The 24,358-nt window shown below is 39.9% G+C and overlaps 1 protein-coding gene across 17 annotated transcripts in view; it reads right to left on the bottom strand.

Annotated features, from left to right (window-relative positions):
• The window catches only part of LOC113008901 (ELKS/Rab6-interacting/CAST family member 1-like), a 150,726-nt gene that overhangs the window by 102,037 nt on the left and 24,331 nt on the right, over positions 1–24,358 (bottom strand). For 7 of the 17 annotated variants that reach the window (XR_003270079.1, XR_003270080.1, XM_026146812.1 and 4 more), the window contains exons 5-12: positions 13,409–13,656; positions 13,135–13,306; positions 7,962–8,036; positions 6,892–7,047; positions 4,960–5,052; positions 3,205–3,372; positions 2,935–3,102; positions 361–498 (exon numbers count right to left, since the gene is read on the bottom strand). Coding sequence is in view for 13 of the 17 variants with exons in the window: in XM_026146812.1 (XP_026002597.1) it covers positions 361–498; positions 2,935–3,102; positions 3,205–3,372; positions 4,960–5,052; positions 6,892–7,047; positions 7,962–8,036; positions 13,135–13,306; positions 13,409–13,656 (1,218 nt within the window). In the remaining 4 variants the exon portion in view is untranslated. The remainder of the gene's footprint in view (positions 1–360; positions 499–2,934; positions 3,103–3,204; positions 3,373–4,959; positions 5,053–6,891; positions 7,048–7,961; positions 8,037–13,134; positions 13,307–13,408; positions 13,657–24,358) is intronic. The other 10 variants (XR_003270081.1, XR_003270082.1, XM_026146815.1 and 7 more) reach the window with 2 other exon arrangements.

The raw sequence follows: 24,358 nt of genomic DNA, 5'->3' as shown, positions 1-24,358 counted from the left end.
GCCGCTCTAAATGTCGCTGGTTAGATTCCCAGAATCAGGGTTAAATCCCCACTGAGAGCAGAGTCATAAAACAGTCGGCTCTGTGGCTAAAGTACCTGAATGTCCAAACCCAAAGAGTGACCAATGAACTACTTTGAGCCATGTGGCTGCATATTGGACAGTTCCTAATCTTTTATGAACACAAGCTTTGGATGATTTAATAATGAAACAGCCAGTGTGATTATTGGTCGATTTCCATTTATCCAGAGCCATCTGGTCATCCTGTGGGTGGTCTGCAGTTTTGCTCATCAAGATTTTATTAATGCAACCTTGCTCAAGAGTTAAACGGTCGGGTGAGCGTGTACGTGCATGTGTGTATACCTTCTCAGCCAGAGCCTCCTCCAGCGTTCCCAGTGCAGTGTCTGTGTTTGAGGTGTCTGTCTGCAGAGACTTGACTCTGTCTTTCAAGCCACTCAGCTGTTTTTCTTTGTCCCTCAGTTGATCCTGGAGGTTCTCTATCTGCAGAAAGAAAAGGAGAGAATAATTCTGTGGGGTTTTCAAGAATAATTTGCGCATTGACCACTCAGTGAGATTTTGTTGGCAGCTCTATTGGCTCTAAGACTCAGCCAAAGTGAAGTACTGTAGCAGGTGCTTTTAAGTCCACAGGAAACTGAACTTCTGCAGAAGAAATGCAAATATAGCAGCACATCTTAAACATGTGGACAAAGTGTGTGTATGTGTGTGTGCACATGTATCAATCTACATAAGCAACAACTTGAGCTTCAGGCAAGTCTGAGGCTCTTTGAGGGTTCAGGTTAAACTGCAGGGTGAAGGTTAGAATTACTGTAGGCTGGGGTTAGGGATAGTTTAGATGTGACTACACAGGGAAACCATTATGTAAATGAGGGTCCTCGCAAAGCTAGAAGTGCCAGCACATGTGAAGCTCTCTGTGTGAGAAAAAGGAAGGCGGGACAGAGAGTGATCACAGACAAAGATAAGAAGTTATGTCAACTTTGTGGTCTTCATTAAGAAATGGATGGAACAAAAGGTTGAACCATACAGAAATAACAGAATCAGAAGGAAAATAGAGCTTGAAAGCTTATGTAATGTCTTCATATGAGTGAACTTGGGTGGGATTATTGAACAATTTCAATCTCCCCCTCTTTATGCTTCTCTTGCCTTCCCCTTGCCAGAGAGAAAGTTAATCAAATGATTGGCAAACTCTCACAAAAAAAGACTGGAGTCAGATTGACATCACTGCAGGTGAGACACACACACACACACGCAGCACTACAAAAATTGCGAGCATGTGTGTGTGTGCTTGTGTGTTCATACAGTAAAACATTTCCAGCACCTCATTAATCAACTGTTGACCTGACAGGTTGACTGACACGTTCTCCACCTCCTCCTCCTCTCTGTCTCCTGTCTCACACATGCACATACACACATATGTGAACACACACTTGACATTGAGAGGCAGTGAGAGCCTTTGATCTGCATTTCCTGAACCTGACATACACACACACACTCACTCACTGCTTCTCTCTTGTCCTATTTTAGTTCCCAAGTCATCTGTGATAATGACCCAATACAAAAACAATGATCAGCTATGTCACAATGTTCCTCGCAGCAGAAATCATCTGTGTACTATTAAAACACGAGGCGGAGGGCCACAAAACGGAAAGAAGGTATTTTTTGTGTTTTCACATGAAAAAAGGAGACCAAATTCATACTTTTTTCAGATGATATCAAGAAGGAATCAGCAGCATCTCTGCCTCCCTATCAGGCTCTGAACTGTTTTCCATTTGAAGATGGCAGAGGTCATCATTTATTAATCAAGAGGAACTCATTAGTATGCATCTAATGATTTTAAACACACTCTGTCTCTCTCCTCCCCCTCCCTGTCTTGCTTTATGTCTGTCTGCTTGATTGTCTGTATCAATTATCTGCACACAGTCTCCATTTCTGCATTTTTTTCTACAGGACACAAATGCTGCGACTGGGTGAGGGAGAAAATTAAGACGCAGAAAAGACACAAAAGACTGATGATGGAGGAATGCAACCTCACACTGGCTTCTCTGTAAGCTTTGCACTTACTGTGTTAGATGCAGTGGCCTAGATGACTGCAAGAATCCTCCTTTAGATATCCCCATTCAAAACCACTACAATAGCTGTTATGGTAGTTTGCTTAAATTGTCTTATTCCAAAAGTTCCACCAACATATCTGACAAGCACAAGAGTTTTTAGGATAGCAGGGTGAATGTGTGTGTCTGTATATGTGTGTGTGTAGACAGCCAAGACAAGGGGTCACTCTGGCCCATCCATCTAACTGACAGCATTACCGCAGAGATACTCACAAAAACTACATAGTGAAGACCAGGAAAAAGTATGCAGAAAACACCAGAGACTTCAGTTTTGCCTAAACGGCCTGTCTGTGTGCAGCTGTGTCTTTCTGCTCACCTGTCTGTCTGACTGTTTGTCTGTCAACGTCTGCTTGCATGCTACATGCTGTGTTAGAGCCCCATCTAGTGGTCATAGTATTAAATGTTGGCATATTCTCAGAACATCAATTTCTATCAGCATGAAAAGGAGTAAAGGTGTGTCTGCTTCAGCTCTAATGCATGTTATCCATTATCCAAAAAGTCTGAATATCGCAGGTAATGGTGATGCTGGTTTATTTGGAAGTAAGCTAGTACTATGAGGGCAACATGACCAGAATCAGCTAAAAGAAAAAAAGTACACTGCCTATTGAGGCAGTGTACTTTAAATGTGTACTAAATTAAGGATAACACTCCATAAATGCTCACCCTGTAACATTTTAAACCATAACAGATGCAGTGCATTAACCCAGGACTCTACAATTACTGGTTAGCTCAGACCTAAAACAGGGATCACAAGGACTTCAACTTTGCTTTATGTGTCTATATTAATGGAGTGCATTTTGTGTGTTCTCACCTTCTTCTGTAGAACATTAACTTTGCGTTCCTTGACGTCCATCATGTCTTTGAGGTCAGTGATCTCTCCTTGCTGAGTGCTTTTCTCCTCCGTCAGCTCTGAGATCTGCTGACTCTTTTTAGAGAGGAGCGACTCCTTTTCCTCCAGTCGGAGACGCAAGGCATCCACCTGTGAACCCACAAGTAGGTACGCAAAAGTGCAAATAAACATTCACACACCAAATATCAACGGTGAAGAAGCAGAAAGGTTGTAATGAGGGTGTAGCTAAACCTCAGTCTGTAGTATGGCAGCTCTCTGTTCCTTGGCGGTTAGTGACTCTTTGAGTACATCCACATGTTGTTTGCTGTCAGAAAACTGATTGTTCAGAGTGTCCAGTTTGGTCCTGAGAGCCAGCAGCTCGCTGTCCTTACGGCTCAGCTCTTGCTTGGCCTGTTCCATCTGAATAACACAAAATATAAAAGGGACAGACAGATAAAAAAGAGCGTGTAAAGGTGTGTACTGGAGAGGACGATATGCTTTCTAATATCATATATAAGCATTAAAATGTACTACAAGCTTTGCAAAGTAAGCACTCAGTCCTAATGTTAGTTTTAGCCATTACTCTGCAGAAGACCAACTGTTAAAGAAGAAACAGGTACAATAATAAGAAGTGCTCGCAGCTGACTGATAATGCTTTTAAGATACAAATCTTTTTTTAAATGCACAACTTTACTGCTTTATTCAGAGGGGAAAGAACTTGTTACGGAAGATTGCAGATATTTTATTAAGGCCTGCAGACACGTCTACCCTTTACGAGTAAAAAGAGATGATGGTTGCGGTGATGGAGAGAGGTACAAGACTGCTACCTCATCCACATAAAAAGTGAAAAACAAGAACAGACCATGGTTTTAAACTCATCCCTCTTACAAAGGTTAGTGTGTCAGTTTATCTCCTAAAGCTGTGACTATGATCAAATATATCTTGACACAATGAGGACCTTAGAAGAAAAGAACGGCCATTTATTTTAGTTCTTCTCCTGAAAAGTAAACAAAAGTTAGACATACATGGAAGTCAGTGCAGTATTAATCTATTTTGCTCTTAGCTATACACTTCAACTAATGGGTCAGGGTCAATTCTTTCACCTGGCCAAAGCTCAGGAATCAAATACAGTAAACTGCCACATTTGGAGAAGTTGCGTATTACAATTTCACTCCTTTTAACATGAAATTCAGTTTGCAGGTGTTGTGATTAGGGGTGAATTTAACATGACACAGTACAAGAATGGACCCAAACCATACAGTAAATCAGTCATATAAAAGCAAAGCAAACCCAGGAGCAAAGTGGTCTAAACTACAAATGGACTGAAACCTCATGCAAGGACAAAGAGAAGTGTGTTAGTGATACAGACACTGCAGCACAGCACAACTGGACTCTGCTGGAATTCTGTAGCCGTATCGATCAGACTGCTGCGTACGACTATTACTATCAAAAGCCACTGATCTCACACACAAAGAGAACTGAAATTCCTGAGCTGTTTATAGAGACTAACTTTGTCAGCTCACCAAAAGAATAGAAAATGCTTTCTCCTGGTGTATTTAGCAAAGTGTAGAAAACACATTTGCTAACCCAGGTTTTGAAGAATGGCTCAATTCATTTTAGACTGGCTTTAAACTTAACCTCTGTAATTCCTCATGTCTTGAACTGGTTCAAAACAGTTATAGGATGCAGATATATGCAAAATGGACCATGTTAATGGCAATATGATGCAATAACTACATGAGAAAAATAAGTACACCTCATGAATGGATATTGAGTGAACGGTCCACGATGCAGCTGGTGTGCATAGTTTTGACATTTGAATGTTATAGTTGCTTACTGCTGTCTGAACACACAGCATGCTACCGGGAATCTATTGGAAATCTACTAGAACTACGTTAGCCAGTCAAAGAAAGAAAGAAAGAAAGAAAGAAAGAAAGAAAGAAAGAAAGAAAGAAAGAAAGAAAGAAAGAAAGGATGCGCAAACAGACACAGAGGTGTGTCTCTTACTGCCGACACCTCCTGCTGAAGCTCATTGGCTCGTTGCCTTAGTTCCTCCTTCTCTGACTCGCTGTGAGTTAGCTCTTCCTTCAGCTGCTCAACCTGGCAGGAGAGGAGGGCATCAACATGGGTGCTTCCCATTAGCCAAGCTTTGCTTCTTGCTTCCCTTACTTGTGTTTCTTCCTTGCCTCTAACCTGCTTCCAATAAGTCAGAGGTGTGAGGGCAGCAACAGCCTGCAGTTTATCTTATCATTACTAGTATTAACATAAGTAACTTTACAGCCTCTGCAGGTACCTCCGTTCCTGTTGTGTGCGTTTTGCCTACAGTATTATAAATAATACCGTGTTATACTGAACTGTTTCCACAACAGCCTGCCTGCTCCTTTTACTGCCCCATCAGATCAGCTGACCACTAGATAAGCACATGTTGGCCGAAAGCTTTTGCTGGGAGCATCTGCTCTTCCAGCTTAGATTCCAAAAAATGCATTAAAAGGATTAAAAACTCCAGATAATGGTGTTTCTTGAATCAATTTTGGAGTGAGTGGCAGAGCTTTGAAGAAGGGCAAACATCTAATTAGCAAAATGGAGAGCACACCGGGCCATAACAAGTATGTTGCCACAGTTGCATCTGGCATGCTTAAATAATGTATATAACCCCTACATTGTTTTACAGTACTGTGTCCTTTGAAGACTTCTTACTGGAGCATTTCTGAACATGTGAAGAAGCGTGCATTATCTTTATTTTGATTAACAAATGAAATGGCTCTTTGTTGCTATTATTAAAAGCTCTGATTGAGGAGAGCTTTACACCTTCGATTAAATACACGTTAAAGCTAATAATGTCCAAAACAAGAATGCATCTAGTGTATTACCACAGATATGCATGCCAACAGCAATGAAATCCGACTATAAAAAGGTACACCATGTAAATTACTTCCTTCCAGTTTTGAGACACAAATCCACTACAGAGAAAAACAAGAATATATCAGCTCGCGCACACAAAAAGTCTGCTGAATTTCCAAACTGGATCGCCTCCCCACACGACAGACGTATACGGAGTTTCCGTTTTAATGAGCACGGCTCCCAGACACTTTTTATTCCTGACAGTGAAGTTGTATCCGTCAAGGTAGTGAGTGTGAAAAAGCAAATTTATTCTCAGCTAAGCAAGAAAATCCAGATATTGTTCAAAACACAAAGGGAAAAAATGGTGAGACAAGCAAATACAGCCAGACAGGCAATAATGGAGCAAAAACACTTTTTTTTATAGTCTCCAGCACATTGACTAAAATTTGACAAGATAGAGCAGTGTAGCCCTTTTAAATCATACTGGGACTTAAAAGGAAGTAAATACACAAGGTCAAACAAATCCTACATGCTAACTATTCTATTTAGAGTCCTTTGATAGATATAAGGATATATTCTTATTATTGTTTATATGTTTATTTGATGCTTTGCCTTCACTGCTGCAACCTTGTTGCTGACAGAACCACTGCCATGTTTGAGAGATGAAACGGTTTCGTATTTCCCTAAATTATTATAAGGTTTGTATCATTTTTTAAAGATTTTAAAGTTTGAATATTTCTGACTTACGTTTGAAAAGTGTGTCAATTTAAATGTAATTTAATCTCACTTGAGGCAGTAAAGAACTGAATGAATGTCTGTACGAGGTTTGGCTGTTAGTTTGAGATATCAGTCTATATAAATCTTTGTGAAGCTCTTTTAGTTCCTATGACTTCCAGGGAATTCCTGTGTTGTGAGACTTTATCAGCTGTTTGAGCCCCACTGCTACCTTTCAGACTTGCACGGTGGCCTCATTACTCTATTTACAGGCAATTTGTCCTCAAACTTAACAACTATTCTCAACTCTTAATCAGTTTAATGCTGTATCTATTATTATGTTTCAGTTACTGTCTGGACTGTATGTGTTTGTACATTTATCACCTTGTTCTTCATGAACTTGGAGTGGGATCTGTAGACCTCCATCTGTTTGATCTCCTCCTCCCTCTCTTCACTGCTCAGAGCGCCATTGGATTTCAGCATCATCACCTCCTCTTCCAGCTCTCTCATGCCACGCTCCAACGAGCTGATTTTTGCATCCTGACAGGAGACAAACACATCTAACTAATCAGACCATAAACAAATATACGGTGATAATAAAATGGGGTGAAATAGGAGCACAGGTGGAAATGCAATTAAAGGAAGTCTACGTGAAAATAATGTAAATGTAACTATTGTTGAATGCTTAAAGACTTTATCTAATAATCCATTATGTTTTTAAAATACTTGAATCTGTATCTCAATAATAATCAGTGAAGCCCAACAGACATAGCAGTTGGCCAACTTTATCTTGTCAATATTAACTGCAAAGACAGAAAGACTTTCAACAGAACGTAACAAAAAAGATGCTTTAGGTATGTTTTTCCAGCAGGTAGTAGAACGCATTTAGAGGTCAGAAACACTAATGTCCAGTTCATGCTGTGTGTTGGATAAACCTCCGACTGAGAGTCTGAAAAATTATTTGTTTTCTTCTTTTGAGTCTAAAATGTTATCCAATGCAACAAATATATTAATATGGGATATTTAAAGTCTTGTTTAGTGAAACTGCACTTCATGGTGTATTTGTGTCTATTCTTTACCTTATTTTCCATCATATTTACCCAGCAACCACATGTACACTCATTAAACTTTTCATTAACACTATTAATAATCAGCAAATAATACAGCAGCAACTCAGTGCATTTAGACATTGATGAAGACCAGTGATAGTCCCAAGTATTTGGACTGTGTAATTCATTCATGCTCTAGCAATCCTATGTCATTAATAGCTATAATATCCACATAATATGCACATTAAATACAGCACTACAGAATTAGCAGCATTTCGGATCATTTTTTTTAACAATTTGTATTGTTGGGGTCAAAATAATCCTCTATAAATGTAGACATAAATTTAAATCCCTGTATATAGATATATACAAACACATTTCTAAATTACATTAGCATTTGTTTACCTTCATTTCGATGACTGTCTGCAGGGCCTTGGTCTTTGTTGATTCTGGAGCTGCTTCGTATCTCCTGTGCAGCTCCTGAGAGGCACAAACAGCACGATCAGCAGATGACAGAGAGGGAGACACAGCGGGATGGAGCGAGGGATGGGGCAAGAGAGGAGAAGGTCGAGGGCCAGGAGGCGAGACGAGAGCAACTGATGGGAAGGGATGGAGTGAAGGCTGAACCGTTGGTGTAGGACGAGGAGCAGGTGCAGGAAAGGATGGCGAGTGCTGGAGGGACGGATGAGCGGAAGGGTGGACAGAAGAGGCAACAAAGAAAGAGGGAAAGTGGGGAGGACAAGAGGAGGGGGTGGCAACCGGATGGTTGTAGTGCCGGTGAGAAGGAGGGGAAGGGACAGGGAAGGAGGGAGACGAACGCAAAAGGTGATGCCGTGATGGGGAGAAAGCAGGAGAGGGCTGGAAAGGGGGTGACACATGGAAAGGAGGGGGAATAGGGATCGAGGGAGAAACAGGAAAGGAGAGAGATTCAGCTAGAGGTTTCCCTCTAGGAGAAGCACTGGCTTTTAGCCTCCTTGGATCAATCCGGCCATCCCACATCATTTGAACTACTTGAAACAGCACTAACGACGCTAACTGTGTTTAGCCTGTGTTTAGATTTTAATGATCAAATCTGACAGCCTGGAATTGTGTTAATTCAATGAATTAGTTCCCAAGCTTCAGTATCCATGGATTAAGAAAAATATAAAATGGTTTAAAAGTCCAAATTAACCCAAAGTCCAGAGTGTTTTTTCTCTAAAATCATCAAAATTCTCAAAAACATGCTATCTCACTACTCCAATTTACTAAGAAAAATGCAGTAAAATGTCTAGCAGCTGTTACTTCATCACTAGTCTTCTAGTCAAATGAAGTGAGACGAAAGTAGGGGGAGTGCAGTTGGAAGGGCACAAATAGAGAAAGAAAGAGCAAAGGAGGGAGTGAAAGCAAAGGGGAGGACACGGCTGTGTATGCATCACTGCTTTTCTTTGAAGGACACACACAAAGAGAGCTAATGCATAAGCCAGAAAGCATAAAAACATGTGAGTGAAAGGGATAGTAGGAGGCCATTGCTAGAGGCGATGACAAGGATGGTACAGATGCCCACACACACACACACTCACACACACACACTGTGGTATTCACTGAAAAAGTACTGATACAGCAATTGCAAAAACAAGAACGTAATTACAGCTTTAATTATGAAATGTCAGAAAACATAACTGTAAAATGTAACCACTGCTGAAAAATTGCCTCCATCGTTATTTACTTTAGAGATTACAGCACCCTCATCTTAACCTAACACCTCTTTTCTGGGTCATTTAGAGGAGTTGTAGCTTAACTGACTGTCAAACCTGTGTCCGAGGTCTTTGCATGCACAAGTCACCTGACATCACTCGTGTTATATAATTATTTTTTCCATTTCGAAGGTATTTTTTGTTGCTTTAATTATATAAAAGTACATTGGCACACGAGGACTCGTTTCTTAATAGCCAATGCTGCCTAAATACTGCCTGTCATATTACGGCATTGCAATTAAATTTTCTGCTGCTCATTCCTGTGCAATATCCCATCTGCCCTCCCGTCATATTTCTTTTCAAGATTTTCTTATTTAATCACTAGTGTACATATATTTATATTTATAGATACATATATATTTAGTCATCTTTTCTCTTTTACCACGTCTCTCTAATATTTTGCTCTTTACTATTTTTCTATTTCTTTATTATTTTATTTTATTTTATTATATTTTATTATATTTTCTTCTACTGTACCATGCTGCTGAGTGACTGCTGCTCGTCAAACACATTTCATTGCAATGTTGACCCTATGGTAACTTGCATATGACCAGTGTTGGTCAAGTTACTTGAAAAAAGTAATCAGTAACTAATTACCAATTACTCCCCCAAAAAAGTAATCCCGTTACTTTACTAATTACTTATTTTCAAAAGTAATTAATTACTTAGTTACTTAGTTACCTAGTTACATTTTAAAAACACGATTTACAACCTGAATAGGTGATAAAGCGATAGATCTTTCAGCCCAATTCTACTTTTCTGCATAATCCATCATACAAAATGTAATCAAATGGAAAAGTCTCTTTTTAAAACTTGTTTTATTAGTTTTAACTTTATGCATCAAGCAAAAATTTTATTATATGCAACATTCTCTGACTGGAAGAAATTTGTTTAACATTTAAACCTATTTTCTGCACATTCCAGCACATAAAATATATTTTTTGTGTGTGTTTACACTCACTCTTTCAAATAGATGCAAGTAAAACACAGAAGAAAATAAATAAAATCAAAGACTAGCGGTTCTGTTGCTCTATTTTCACCTGTAAACCAGGAGTGGCATAGGCGGAGGTTTACCCTGGTGCAGGTGTGCCGCAGCGGTCAGTGGAAGAATCCGCGAGTTTCTCTGTGAGTTTCCCATTACGTCATAGCGCACTCGGTGTGTTTAGGGAGGTTTCGCTTTAAAAAGAAGTTTTCTTCCCACGCACAACGGACACTAATGTTTTTGTCACTTTTTATGGAATCAAACTCAAAGTAAGGTTAGTACTTCCACGCTTTAAACGCTGCACGCTCATACTCTCTCCCGCACTCGATATATGATGCACTGTTGATCTGCACACAGCTGTTGTCACCAACGTCGCACTCGCTTACGTCACTGTCATGAGACATTCTTGCAAAAAAAATCACGGTTTTAGTAACGCAGTAACGCAGCGTTCCTACGGGAAAGTAACGGTAATCTAATTACCGTTTTTGCAACAGTAATCCCTTACTTTACTCGTTACCTGAAAAAAGTAATCACATTACAGTTACTGCCCATCTCTGCATATGACAAATAAAACTGAAACTGAACTGAACTGAAACTTAAATTTATCACACCAAACAATCAGCTAATTATTGAATTATATGCCATCTTTTCTCATCTTAAAGCCTGAACCATGAAATAATTGCCAGGGTTACATTAAAGCTACACTTTTTAAAGTGTGCTGGCTACAGCAGTAATTTTTATCAATAGCTAAAACTAATTTAAAAACAAAAAACAGATAAATAAATGGCATATATAATGACAACACATTATCTTTTGCACAGTTATATCCCCCCAAGTACCAGACATGGATATCTCTTTCCCTTTTCCTTTTACTCAAAAAACCAGCCTGGTAAAACAGCCATGGCCATTAGTTTGCTGAAAAAAGTCACTGAAAATTTTGCACAAAATGGTCAACTTTTGTGTCTCAGACATGGACCCCAGCAGTTCTAGTCCAACACTACACCTGTTGAGCCAATAAACAAAAATCTAGTGCACACTACGTCACATTTAATATGGATATATGCAAATGGCATAAACAAATTTTGAGAAAAATTCCTAAACCCTTTGACATTCAGTAACCATGAAGGGAAGATCTTTCTGTGTCCTAAAAAGAGCACTTTAAAATTAGTTCATGTTTTCAAAAGTCTGAACAAAAGGAAGGAAGGGAGGAATATTTTTAGGTTCTATATTTGGTGATTTTGCTGATTAATTACTTTATGTGATTAAGTGGCATTTTACAATCAAGAATCCAGGAGGTTAGATTAAAAGGCTGCATGTACTTTAAGCAGAGGATTATTTAATAACTGCACAGCAGCATCCCCATGAGGGACATTGTTGAAGGGTATGAAAATTGTGCTGCAGGACATTACAGTCTAGTTTGTTAATTAGCAAAATGAACAATATCCCGAAAGGAAGTGTCAGCACAGAATCAGGAAGTTAGCAAGACTTGCTCAATAGAAATTTGCATTATTTAGCACTGTAACATTCACTAAACTCTATAATGAATCTTTACTTCAGATACTGCAAAATGTTTTTCTCATTCTCTCGGTTGGTTCCAGCTTTGTATTTAACATCTTCGAAACAAAAACTCTGTCCAGTGTACTGATGCAATGAGATGAAAAATCAGCCAGAAAATATGCAGAGACTCCCAGTTGTTCTTTCTTATGGTCTTATCATTTGCTGTGATTCATTTACTGAAGTATGACTTTATATCACCCCTCTAACATTATGCTGCATTTGTGCATTTGTCACCCTGGCTAATGCATTAGTATACTGATATGTTTTTGTTGTGCATTTTTTTGTTCATGTTTTAGCTGACTTCTATATTTTGATTATTTGTATGTTTCCATGTTTTTACCACCTGTTTGCTTATATGTTGCCTTTCATATGTTGTTTTTTTATTGTTTTACTGTTTATATTTTCTTTTATTGTTCTATCCATCCAACCATTGTCTTCAGCTAATCCTTATCAGAGTCATGGGAGAATGGCCTATCCCAACTACCATAGGGCAAGAGGGAGGTTACACCCTGGATGGGTCACCAATCTGAGTCCTCTGTGTTGCAGGACTAACAGAGAGACAGACAGCCATTCACAGTCACACACCTATGTGCAATTTAGAATCACCTAAACAGAATTTTATTGTTATTTATTGTTATCATTTATACTGACAATTGGTGGTTTGCATTTTTGCAAGTTTCTCCTGTTTTTTTGTTTTAATTTACCTTATGAGCATTCTGCCTTTGTTCACCCGTTGAAGCATGTGCAATCTCTGTCTTTAAAGGTGCTACATAAATCAAGTTGATATAACTATTATTATTACTATTGTCAGATATGAACAAGTGCAAATCTGTAATGTCAGAAAAAGCAGAATTTTGTGGATCACAGATCTCTTAATCTTCAAGAAGACATATAGGTCAGTCAAAATATTTGTGAATTATTTCTGAAAATGCAGCTTAAAAGATGCACAAGAGTATATTTTGACTATTTGCCACACTGAAATTGGCAGTATGTGCTGGAAGGATGGATGTAGTACACTGACAGCATTTTGCCACTAGGGGGGGCTTTTGTATTAAGAAAGTGAATGTAACATTAAACCAGCAGAAGGAGAGAAAAAAGAAACGTGAGTGGAGAAACTGGGATAAAGTGTACACTTAAGACTGGAAGAAGCCAAGGGCTTTGCCTGGATATGATACACTCTGATGTGAACACATTCACATCTGGATATGCACAAAGACTCTCCCCTGCACACATGGTAATACTTGATTGCATATTGTTTCTTCTTTGCCAGTGACACACATACACATACACAAACACACACACGCACCTCTCTGAGTTGTAGCATCTCCTTGTCTTTTTGCTCAAGCAGACCCTCCAATTGGTGGATGGTCATCTCAGCATCGGCGAGTCGCCTCGTTCGCTCATGATCCTCCTCGGTTGCCCGAGATGACAGGCCTTTACTCTGCAACATTTCCAGTAACTTCTTGATTGACTCGTCCCTGTAAACAAGAAAACAAGGAAGTTAATAGCATGCTTTAGACAAGGTCACTGAAATCATACCTTAACAAATTACATTTAAACTGTCTTTTTTTAATCTTTACCTGGCAGTTAGTGTGTGTTTCTGTGTGTCTATCCTCAACTCCATTTCTTCAACAGTCTTCCTCAGGAGGAAGAGCTCTTTGGCTTGCCTCTCATACTCGGCATGGAGGCGCAAGAAGTTCTCCTCTGTCATTTCTTGAGGGGAAATGGGCTGGCTTCCGAGGCCGGAGTAATCGGATTGGAAGAGCTGGTTGAGATCGCGCTGGATTCTGAGCTCATCTTGCAAAGCCTGGATGGTGCATTGAAGATGCTGGTGGGAGGGAAACAGGGATGTTCAGCTTACGAATGAAAGAGTGAGCGATTACTATAATGGATATTCCAGACCGTGCAATGTCCATCATAGCAACTGTCTAATGTCACCTATAATCCTTTACACCTATTGCTAGTCACTTCGCTTGCTCAGTCCAAAGTTGAGATAAGTTTAACTTGGTACCTGCTTTCTTAGCTTCACTAATGGTAATTTTATAAGTCATTGCTACAAGTTGCTAAATTTTCTATACCGTCCCTTCCTTTTGTGCATCTTTGTATGTAAGTGTCACACGTCTTGGTCAGCTTACTTCACCAACTCACTCTGTCTCTATAATCTCACTGTACACCAGAATACCAATAAGCACATCTATACAGTAACCTTTGGAACAGGGATTTCTTTAACACCACACAGTGTAAAACAATCCACAACAACGCAGGTCCTTTTCCTCCAGATCTCCCAATGGCTCTTGGTTCACTGTGTGCCAAATGGTGTGTGTGGTAATTTGAGGTTACTGGGACATCTGCTGCTGTAACACTGATTTTTTTATCAGCAGCTCAGTGTTGTTTTTCCACCTCCTTTTTAAGAAGTCTGACCTCATGCCTTAAACATGCTGGAAGGGATTATACAGTATCTCCAGGGTGACCCAGGAGCTCTTGGGGCTCACCAGTGCAAAGCAAAGACCTTTGGCCTGCTGTGCTCATCCTGTTGTCATTGCAAGTCTGATAAGGATAAAAAAATGCAACAGAGCAGGCAGTTTTAACCAGACTGTGGACCTTTGCTGTTTGCTAAAGTTTTTAGTTGTTTGCGTCAAGATCGTCAGCAGGAATACACCAATCAGAAATGCACAAGCAGTAGTCCTATAGTAAAATGTTGCTTCGTGTTTTGTTTAACTCAATGTAATCAGTGAGGGATTAGGAATTAAAAGGTAAAGAAAAGCTGAATTAATGAATCCCTAATGGGATTGCTCATTTTTAAAGGCATATTACAAGTTTTCTAAACTGTTAATAAAACAACCCAAAAGTATAATTCTCTGAACTGGAACTGAAATGCACCATTCCTTGTGCAGTTAAATAACTTAATAAATATATTAAATAATCACATCATTTTCACACTTACTGCAAAACTCTAAACTCAGTTAAAAAGATTTTGCACAGTGATTTCATTTCTTAAACACAACTACCTCACACTATTCCTTCTTACTTGTGATGTCACTTACCAATTATGTGCCTGTGCACAGTCAGCAAGGTGAGATAAGAATCTATAACAAGAATGGCTGGAAATAATCTGAGAAGCAGAGGAGCTAACATTTGAGCCGCAGTGACAGGCTGTGTTCCTGTTCTTGGAATGGCGATGGATGACATATTGTGATTGTGGTGTGGCTCCATAGTGTAGTGGTTTACAGCCCTGAGAGGAGACATGAATCCCTTTGGGGTTGTGTCAGGAAGGGCATCTGGTTTAAAAATCTGCCAAATAAAAGATGCAGAGCTACTGGCTGTGAAAACCCCTCGTGAATAAAGGAGCAGCTGAAAGTAGCTTCTTCTTACTCATAGCAGAAGCTACTTTCACATCTTTCTCATGCAACATTCTGTAATGTTTACAGCATTCATTGAATTCTTTATGCAAAATTATGCTGTGTGAGAAAAATGTCAAAACAAACACATTCATTCATTCACAATAATAGACATGGATGGGTCTTATGAGCCCTAAAATGCATGTGAAACCTGAATATGGACTATTTCATTTTATATTTTTCCATGAGTATGAGTAAAGCAGGACAAATAATAAAACCCAGTCTCAGCAGATTTACCACAGTCTTGAATATTTTGTGTATCCTGCGTGCATGTGTATGTTATTTTTGTAGAATTGCAAGATTAGATTGCAAGATTGTCGCGTCTAAGGGAGCACTGAGCTGAGAGGGAAAGCTTTCAATTTACCAGTTCATATGTGTCCCAAGCCTGTCTTGTGGTTATTAAATCTAAAAATGACTGCAAAAAATCAGGTTGTGAATATCAGCAGAGCTTCCTCTGTAGGATGGCTGTGCTCAGCCTTAGAGATGCGATGAGGTGGAGCTCGGACATCCAGAGAGATGTCTGAATGCCCACTGCTCCTACATGTCAAAAGGAGCATTTGAGGTGATTCAGGTCTCTTGACAAGGACGTTTACTGGTCACCTTCCTTTGGTAGTCTTCCAGGTGCACTTAGCTGGGAGAAGACACAACCTGCAGATTATACTGATTATCTCTGGAAATAATTCAGGATCCCCTAGGAGAAACTGGAAAGTGTGGCTGGGTAGAAGGGCAGGTAGAATAACCTGCTAAGCCTGCTGTCACAGCAACCCAACTGATAAGGAGAACAAGAGGGATAGGTGGATGGATGGATGGATATGTGTGTGTGTGAGCGTTTTTTCTGTGGTGCTGTTTTTACATTTTTCTGGTATTTTGTGTAATGAATGCTCAGTAGTTTATTGCTTTTACAGGCTGTGTGTGATCCTTTGAGGATAAATCAACCAAGTTATAATTTGATTGTTAAGTTTTACCAAAAGAGTCCAATGTTTTGCAGATGTACTCTGAAAATTGTGTGTTTACAGTTTTCGGAGGAGCATAGAAGGTTTGAAAAAGTGTATCTTAGAAACAGAGAAGAGGCTTCTAGCAACACTTCACCTTCTTCAAAGAGAAGAGCATAAAGTCTGACGAGCTTAAAACGTCAGCAGCACTTGTAGTGTAAGGATCGACTTTATTAGTGTCTCTGATGGAGGCCATGGGCTGAAATGCATCAATGAAATAATAAGTTCTTCATGCTAAAAGTGTGGGTGGACCTTTAACATCTTCAAAAATGTATCTGTAATTAATAAACTGCAGAGAGTCAAATGAAGAAATCCCAAAGTAAATCATTAGATTTTATTCAAAATCATGCACAAAATAGGTCAAGATCGAGCTTATCCAACATGTGAGTAGCTGACAGACCAACTGAGGTAGCATATGTGTGTCATCTCTGTAATGTGTTCTAAAAGTTTCCCGTCAGGTAAGTATCACAGCCATCATGACAGGAGATGATGTGACATGGCTACCTCTTAGTCACACAAAAGCAGCACATTATAAAAGTGTGTGTGTGTGTGTGTGTGTACGCGCGTGTGTGTGTGTGTGTGTGATGTCACACTGATGTCCCCAGGCTGTTTTAAAATGCGTCACAAACAACCTGAACAGCGGCCAGGTCATCGCAACACTAGTCATGGAGTATTTCCAGAGATAAAAATAATACAGGTATCAAAGCGCTGAGAGAGATGCACATGAGTGAGAGCAGAAGTAAACAGGAGAGGTTATTAAAAAAGAAGAAAAGATGAGATGCTATCGCTCCCCTGCAGCTATGATTGCTGAACACTGACGAAGAAAAGGGAAACGATTCAAGCAAAAAGGAAAAAATGATTAGTGAGGAGACAAAAAGAAACAATCCTTAGATATAAAAGATGAGAAAGAAGAAAGGAAAAGGAAATAGGAGCTGATAGTGATCACAAACATAGTGTATGCTCGTATAAACAGACACAAAAAATTGGATAAAAGGTAATGAGATAATACTGTAGCAACTGTCTGTACTCTGCTTTATGTCACACGAGAGCCAGCGCAGCATCTCTTCTGGTTTGTTTCAAATTTATGCATTTGTATTGAACCAAATTAAAGATGGTGAACATCTTTATTGTATCGCCATGTGTGGGTCGGTTTGCTGACTCATACAAAAGCTCCTCACATGCACACAAATCTGACGGCTGAGGCTGACATTTCTAGGACTCCCCTGAAGATTTAGAGCCAGACAGAGAGTGACAGAAAGCATCCCTTTCCTCACTCAAATATTCTTTCTCTGGTTTAATCCTCCTTCCTCCAACCCAACTCTAATTCCTACCTCTGACATGCAAACAATGACCCACCCATATCCAATAAAAATGCACCGTAGCTTCAACTGCTTTAAATAAAGGGTTCACACTAAGTTAACTGATTGATTAGTTGCTCAAAAGACACATAACAATTTTTAATTATCATATCTTAAACACCTTAGTGATTTAATTCTGCCATATAAATTGCTTTGGCAAATAATGGTAACCAGTGTTGGGGAGTAACGGAATACATGTACCGCCGTTACGTATTTAAAATACAAAATATGAGTAACTGTATTCCGTTACAGTTACCGTTTAAAAAGGTGGTATTCAGAATACAGTTACTTTGTTGAAATAAATGGATTACACTGCGGTACTTTCCTGTTTCATTTTGTCGCGGGTCAGGACTGTTTGGGTTTTGTTTGACAGCTACGATCTGTTGTTCAAGGCGGCAGCGTTACGGTTGCCATGGTTACAGGGCGACGCTCTCTCTCTCTCTCTCTCTGCGACTGTGTGTTTCCTGGGTGAGAGAGCGCCTTTTCGTTGTTGTTGTTGTGCTAAGCTAACAGGCAGAATGCTACAAGCATAGCTCTAAAGAATGTAGCATCATGGGCAGTGTAGTCCGTGTTGCAGGGAGAATGGACGCGAGGAGGGAGAAAAAGGGGAGTGGAAAGGTACGTGTTGTCATCAAGGAAAAACGGGAGCTGGAAGCATGTAAATATAATAATAACCACTTCAGCCAAGAAGAGTGCCTGACGAGCCCAGTTGTAAGTAAGCTATTAAGACTCGACTGTACACCGTGTTCGTGTTTTCCTCCGAAACAATAAGTTCCGTTGGAGCAGTCTTTCAACGCCTCTCTCTGTCTCTCGCAAGAAAAATTGACCCACACAACAAAGTAGAGCTAGTTTTCGGCTACAAGCCGACAGGGACCCCGCCGTATTAGTCAGAGGTCCCTTTACTACAGTTCGGAGTCGCGGACCTTCAGTAATAGTAATAAATCACACAGCAATAGTACATTCACGTTGTTGTAAAAAGCATGATAATATATTAAGTAATCCAAAGTATTCAGAATACGTTACTGTCATTGAGTAACGTAACGGAATACTTTACAGAATACATTTTGGGGCATGTATTCTGTATTGTGTAATGGAATACATTTTAAAAGTAACCTTCCCAACACTGATGGTAACCTACAAATTAACTGATATATACACTCACTGGTCACTTCATTAGGTACACCTGTTCAGCTGCATGTTAACACAAATTTCCATACAGCCATCTTTAGGGTTTACGGAGATCAGAAAAAGAGCGGTGAGCGGTGGTCCTCTGGGTAAAAATACCTTGTTGACGTCAGAGGTAAGAGGAGAATGGCCAGACTGCTTCCAGCTAATAGGAAGTTAACAGTAACTTAAATAACTACTAAATGCAGCCAAGGTATGCAACACAACCTTGAAGCATGGCTACAGCTGCAGAAGACCACACTGAGTGCCATTTCTATCAGCTAAGAACAGGAAACGGTGGCTTTTTGCACACGCTGGAGACTGGAGGAACACTGCCTGGTGTGATGAGTCTTGATTACTCTTGCGAGATTCAGATGGTAAGGTCAGAATTTAGAGTAAACATCTACACCACCATCCTGCCTTGCATCAGCAAGTCAGGCTGCAATATCGTTGTTAACCATGTCCACTCCTTTATCACCACAGTGTACCCATCTTCTGATGATTGCTTCCAGCAGGATAATGTCCCACGCCTCCAAACTCATATCATTGAGTTCACTGTACTCAAATGGCCCCCACTGTCACCAGGTCTCAGACCCAGAGAGTGCCTCTGGGATGTGGTGGAACAGCTGACTTGCATTATAGATATGCAACCAACAAATCTGCAGCAACTGTGTGATGCTACTGTATCAATACAGAGAAAAATCTATGTCATTCAGAATTATGGCAGTTCAGAAGGAAAAAGGGCCACAGTGTTCCTAATAAATCCATTTGAGTGTATCTTATGACAGGATAACTACTTGGGGGCAACATTAAGAATACAGGGGAAAGCTGGCATGCCAAAAGGAATAAAAGAGAGAAACACAAATAACTATGCTCATTATTATAATACTGAATAGTATGTACTGTGTTTCATGTGCTATTCACGCATTAATAAAACGAACCCATGCATCACATTCACACACACGTACACACACATACACACACTCACATCAAGCACCCAGAAGCATGTCAGAGTCATGGAAACAGTCATCCTCACGCAAATACGAATCCATGTGCCTCTCCATCAAAGTCAACCATATGCAGCATGAACATACAGAAGCACAAAGTTTACACACAAACAATTCAGAAACAGAGCGCGCACACACTCACACACATGCGCGCAGAGTTTGTGTTACTGCCTTCCCCCTAACGCACACACAGCTGGAATGTAGTGCTGAGAAATGCCAGAACAGGAAAAAAGGAGGGAGAAAGGAGGAAAATATTATAGGAAGCAAGAAGAAAATAAAGCAAGCAGAGTGGGAGATAAGGAGAAAGGGAAAAGGGAGAAAACAGTGTTAACTGTCTGTGTTAGAAACAGAAGGAGGAGAGAGAGAAAGTTCTGTTTTTCTTCTCAGTTTCTGCTGAGTCATCTGTGGCTATCACCTTTGACCCTGTCAAATATTTCCTGATTTCTCATGGGAATGGGGGCGTATGCACCAAACATGCATACATGTACACCGACTCGGTTTGAGCGTATGGTCAGAATCACGAAGTAAAAGAAACTTTACTCAAAGCAACACGGCATGGCTACTGAAAATAAGGAAATTTTTTACTTTCACTTTGCATCAGTTTTCTTTCTTTCTTCTTTGCAAAAACACCTCACCTAAGAGCGAAGAAAAGAAGAAAATCTAAACGGGGACAAAAAACATGAGATGACAAATCAAGATGATAAATCTCTACCTCAGAGGAGCTGAAGCTGCATATGAAATGTATGAATCAGATAGAATCCACTTATGTGAACACATTGGAGTAGGGCTGTTCGATATAACGATATATCTCGGATGACGATATAAAAACGTCTATCGTTTCATTTTACGCTATCGTTTGTTTCGTGGTGTCGCAAAGTAAACTGTTTACGACAATATTTTTTCATCGTTTTGATGGTCACTGTAGTGGCTATATTAATTTCTTAAAGTTTTCGCTTTCTCTTATATTTAATATAACCACACTATGGACGGACAAGCGCCTGTTTTTATGCGTTGTCGTTAGCAACAATGACGGTAACAGCATCGCGTGTCCGCTTGTTTATGTTCCACATAAACCTTTCACAATAAAGCTCAAGATCCTGTTGAGACTTTTCAAAATAAACTGAATCACGTGAAAGAGCAGATTATTTACGGAGAAGTAAAAAAGAGCCGCCAGGTGCTAAAAAATAAACCTTAGAGTCAAACGTTAGAACAGGCTTTTCCCCGCAGCTCGCCGTGTAATAAATACTCACAAAGAAAACGGCGGCCGTTACAACTTGTGTCTAAAAATGTATCGTTTCATGCATCGGTTAAAACACTCGACTCCAGCTACATGACGCGCAGCTGGAAACACTTCCCGCAAGACGAGCTGCCCGAGATTCACAGACTTTACAGAAAATGTTACGTTTTTGTGATTTATATCGTTATCTACGATAGAATTCTTATATCGGGATATGAGATTTTGGTCATATCGCACAGCCCTACATTGGAGGACAGTGGTTTGAAATGTTTAGTGTGAGAGTAGTCAACTCCTTAAATGTCATGATTACTGTAAATATTATCTATAGAGGCTGTCATGACTGCATTTACATGCACATCAGCACCTGTTACTCAAAAAGCCAAATTTACATAAAATCACAACCTCTAAAAAATATAACGGCATAGATTAAACACACAGGGTATGTTCTAAGCAGAACATAGACTATCACCTGTGATTTTCATTTGCTCTTTTACCAGATCCAAGGATGTCAGATTATGTATTTTTTTTTGCAAAAATATCAAAATGTTCAATTCTATTCTATTTGAATTTATTTGTATAACACCAAATCACAACAGTCGCCTCAAGGTGCCTTATATTGTAAGGTAAAGACCATAAAATAACATATATCAGACAAGCCCCCCTATGAGCAAGCACTTGGTAACAGTGGGAAAGAAAAATTCATTTTAACAGGAAGAAAGCACCAGACTAGGTGAGTGCCACCCATCTGCTGCGACCAGTTGGGGTTGAGGAGAAAGAGACAGGAAAAATGATTAAATCCAAAGTGGTGTGTAAAGGCATAGAGAACTGAAAAGAGGTAAGTGAAGAAGAAACACTCAGTTCATCGTCCAAAGCCCCCAGCAACCTAGGCCTGCTAGAGTGGTTCAGGGTCACCTGATCCAGCCCAAATTATAAGATTTGTCGAAAAAGGAAGTTTTAACCCAATTTTAAAAGCAGAGGATTTCTGTCTCCTGAATCCAAACTGGGAGCTGGTCCTGAAAGCTGAAGACTCTGCTTCCCATTTTACTTTCAAATACTCTATGAGGGGGATATGGTAATATGAGGTCTTCAAGATTGCATGGGACCACTAGCATAACTGGTGAGGGTGACCCCTCCCATGACACAAATGACAGAGGGCACTTGTAGCAAGGTAGAGACCAAATTTCCAAACACTAGAAAAATTACTGGAACCAAATTTTTGCAAAAGAAAGTAAAATTTAGTAGGATACACTGCTGCTGTATGTTTGCATACTGAAATATCATTTATTGCTTAAAACAGAACATGAATGAGTCGATTAAAAAAAATCATAGACAAATAAATTAACGATGTCTTGTAATCTAATGAGCAGTCTACATAATTCCTATTCATGGTTAGAGGAGAAAAGAAAATCCATTTGTGCGCATAGTCACAATTTTTCCATCCAACGTCATCCCTCCCTCCGGCCACCGCTCATCTGTCGTTCAATATTAACCATCCCTTCGTTATTACTCCTCCGTCTCATCCCTCGCTTATTTTGCACTCATTGGGTGAGTCATGCTTCCCCCTTAACAAAAAGACACACTGTGACAGAAACATGTATACACGACACACACACACACACATTAGGATGGACGCATGATAATGCCCACACGCAGAGATACACACATATGCAGGAGACAACATAATGTTGGAGGCAGCGGTCATGCTGTGTGTATGTGTGTGTGTTTGTGTGCATGCGTGTGTGTGTAATGACCGTGAGCAGTTTGAAAGAATCGCCCACTCAGGCATTAGACAACAGGCAGATTAACACACTCCCTCTCTTCTTTCTCTGAGGATAAAGGTGGTGGAACATAATGAAGAGGATGAAATAAAATGCAAAGAAGAAGAATGGCTGGAAGACACACGAGAATGCAAAAACAGCATTATTACATGCATCTATTAAAAAAAGAAAAAGGAAAAAATGAGGACGGAAATAAGTGTATGTGACAGAAAAGACAGAAAAGGCAGGAGTATATATATGTGTTATATGTTGACCCTAATCAGTAGCTTCTGAGAAGAGAAGAGAAGAGAAGAGAAGAGAAGAGAAGAGAAGAGAAGAGAAGAGAAGAGAAGAGAAGAGAAGAGAAGCTCAATCATATAGGACTTTAGAGGCAGACTGAAGGGAAAAAAGACAAGCAGCAGAAGAAAACATGGGGGGGAGTGACTGTACTGTAATTCTGTCCATTCCCCTATCAACTTCTCCCAAACTCACTCCTTATAAGGAAAGCCATGGCTACCGCAGGGACACACATACACAAAAACGCAGAGAGAGTAAGTGAGAGGGAAAATTCGCAAAATAACAGCCTTGTGTGAAAGCAGCGAAAACTGACCCTGTGCTTCTTTTCAGTTTCAGATCGTTCTGTCTTTCCACTGTAAAACGAACACTGGGTCTTTCTGAAAAGAAAACCATGGGGAAAGAGTGCTGTTTCACCATGTCTCTGCGTTGAAGTTAAAGTTTTATAACACTCCTGCGTGTACAAGTCTCCTCCCTTTTCTCTCTCGCTTGTCTTGCTCTCTTTTCAGTTACAGTTTACTCTCTACATGCATATAAACCCTTCTTGTGCTTTCTAGCCCACACTTTGTCACCTTTGTCGTCCTCTTCTCTGTCCATCTGTTTTTTGGTGCCCTGCTATCACTCTCTGTATTTACTTTATTCCCTCTTCCTTTCATCCCTCTCTCTCACCTATCTCTCCATCCTCACTAAATAAACACACAGGTTTGGGGACCATCTGTTACTGATGAGCATTTGTGTGTGAAAACACACACACACAAAATTCTCCCACCACAATAATTGGAGGACACACAAATGCTGGGATAACTGCAGCAATAGTGTTTTATTTATTTGACTTCAAAAGGTAGAAGGTGCGACCGTCTGACACAAGTACATAAACCTGCACATGCAAAATGACAGCATGCATACACAGACACACACACACATAGAAAAAAAAACAGTAATAATGAGTCATGAGTCCACATGCAGAGGATGGAAAAAGGCACAGACTGCAAACAACAGAAGGAGAGAGGATAGAGAACAAAGATATCATCATCACTGCATGTGGAGAAGTGACTTTTTAAAACTTTACTGGCCCTGCCTGCTATCTTCTCCACAAGGACCCTGTATCACAGATCCTCTCAGTCTCAGTCAAGCATCAATCTCCCCACTGTGTTTAAAGAAAATCTTCCAGAAGCAACGTCTTAGTTTTTGACCATCTGTAATAATGTTCTTGAAACTGCAAAATGTATATTGTACTTGTTAAATTAAAGACACAAAAAATAGTAAATGGTCTGTATTTGTATAGCGCTTTACTTGGTCCTAAGGACCCCAAAGCGCTTTACA

Source organism: Astatotilapia calliptera, chromosome 17 (genome assembly GCF_900246225.1).
Source record: "Astatotilapia calliptera chromosome 17, fAstCal1.2, whole genome shotgun sequence".
Taxonomy (NCBI): Eukaryota; Metazoa; Chordata; class Actinopteri; order Cichliformes; family Cichlidae; genus Astatotilapia; species Astatotilapia calliptera.
Note: the sequence above shows the minus strand (reverse complement) of the source record. Positions and strands in the feature narration are given on the sequence as shown.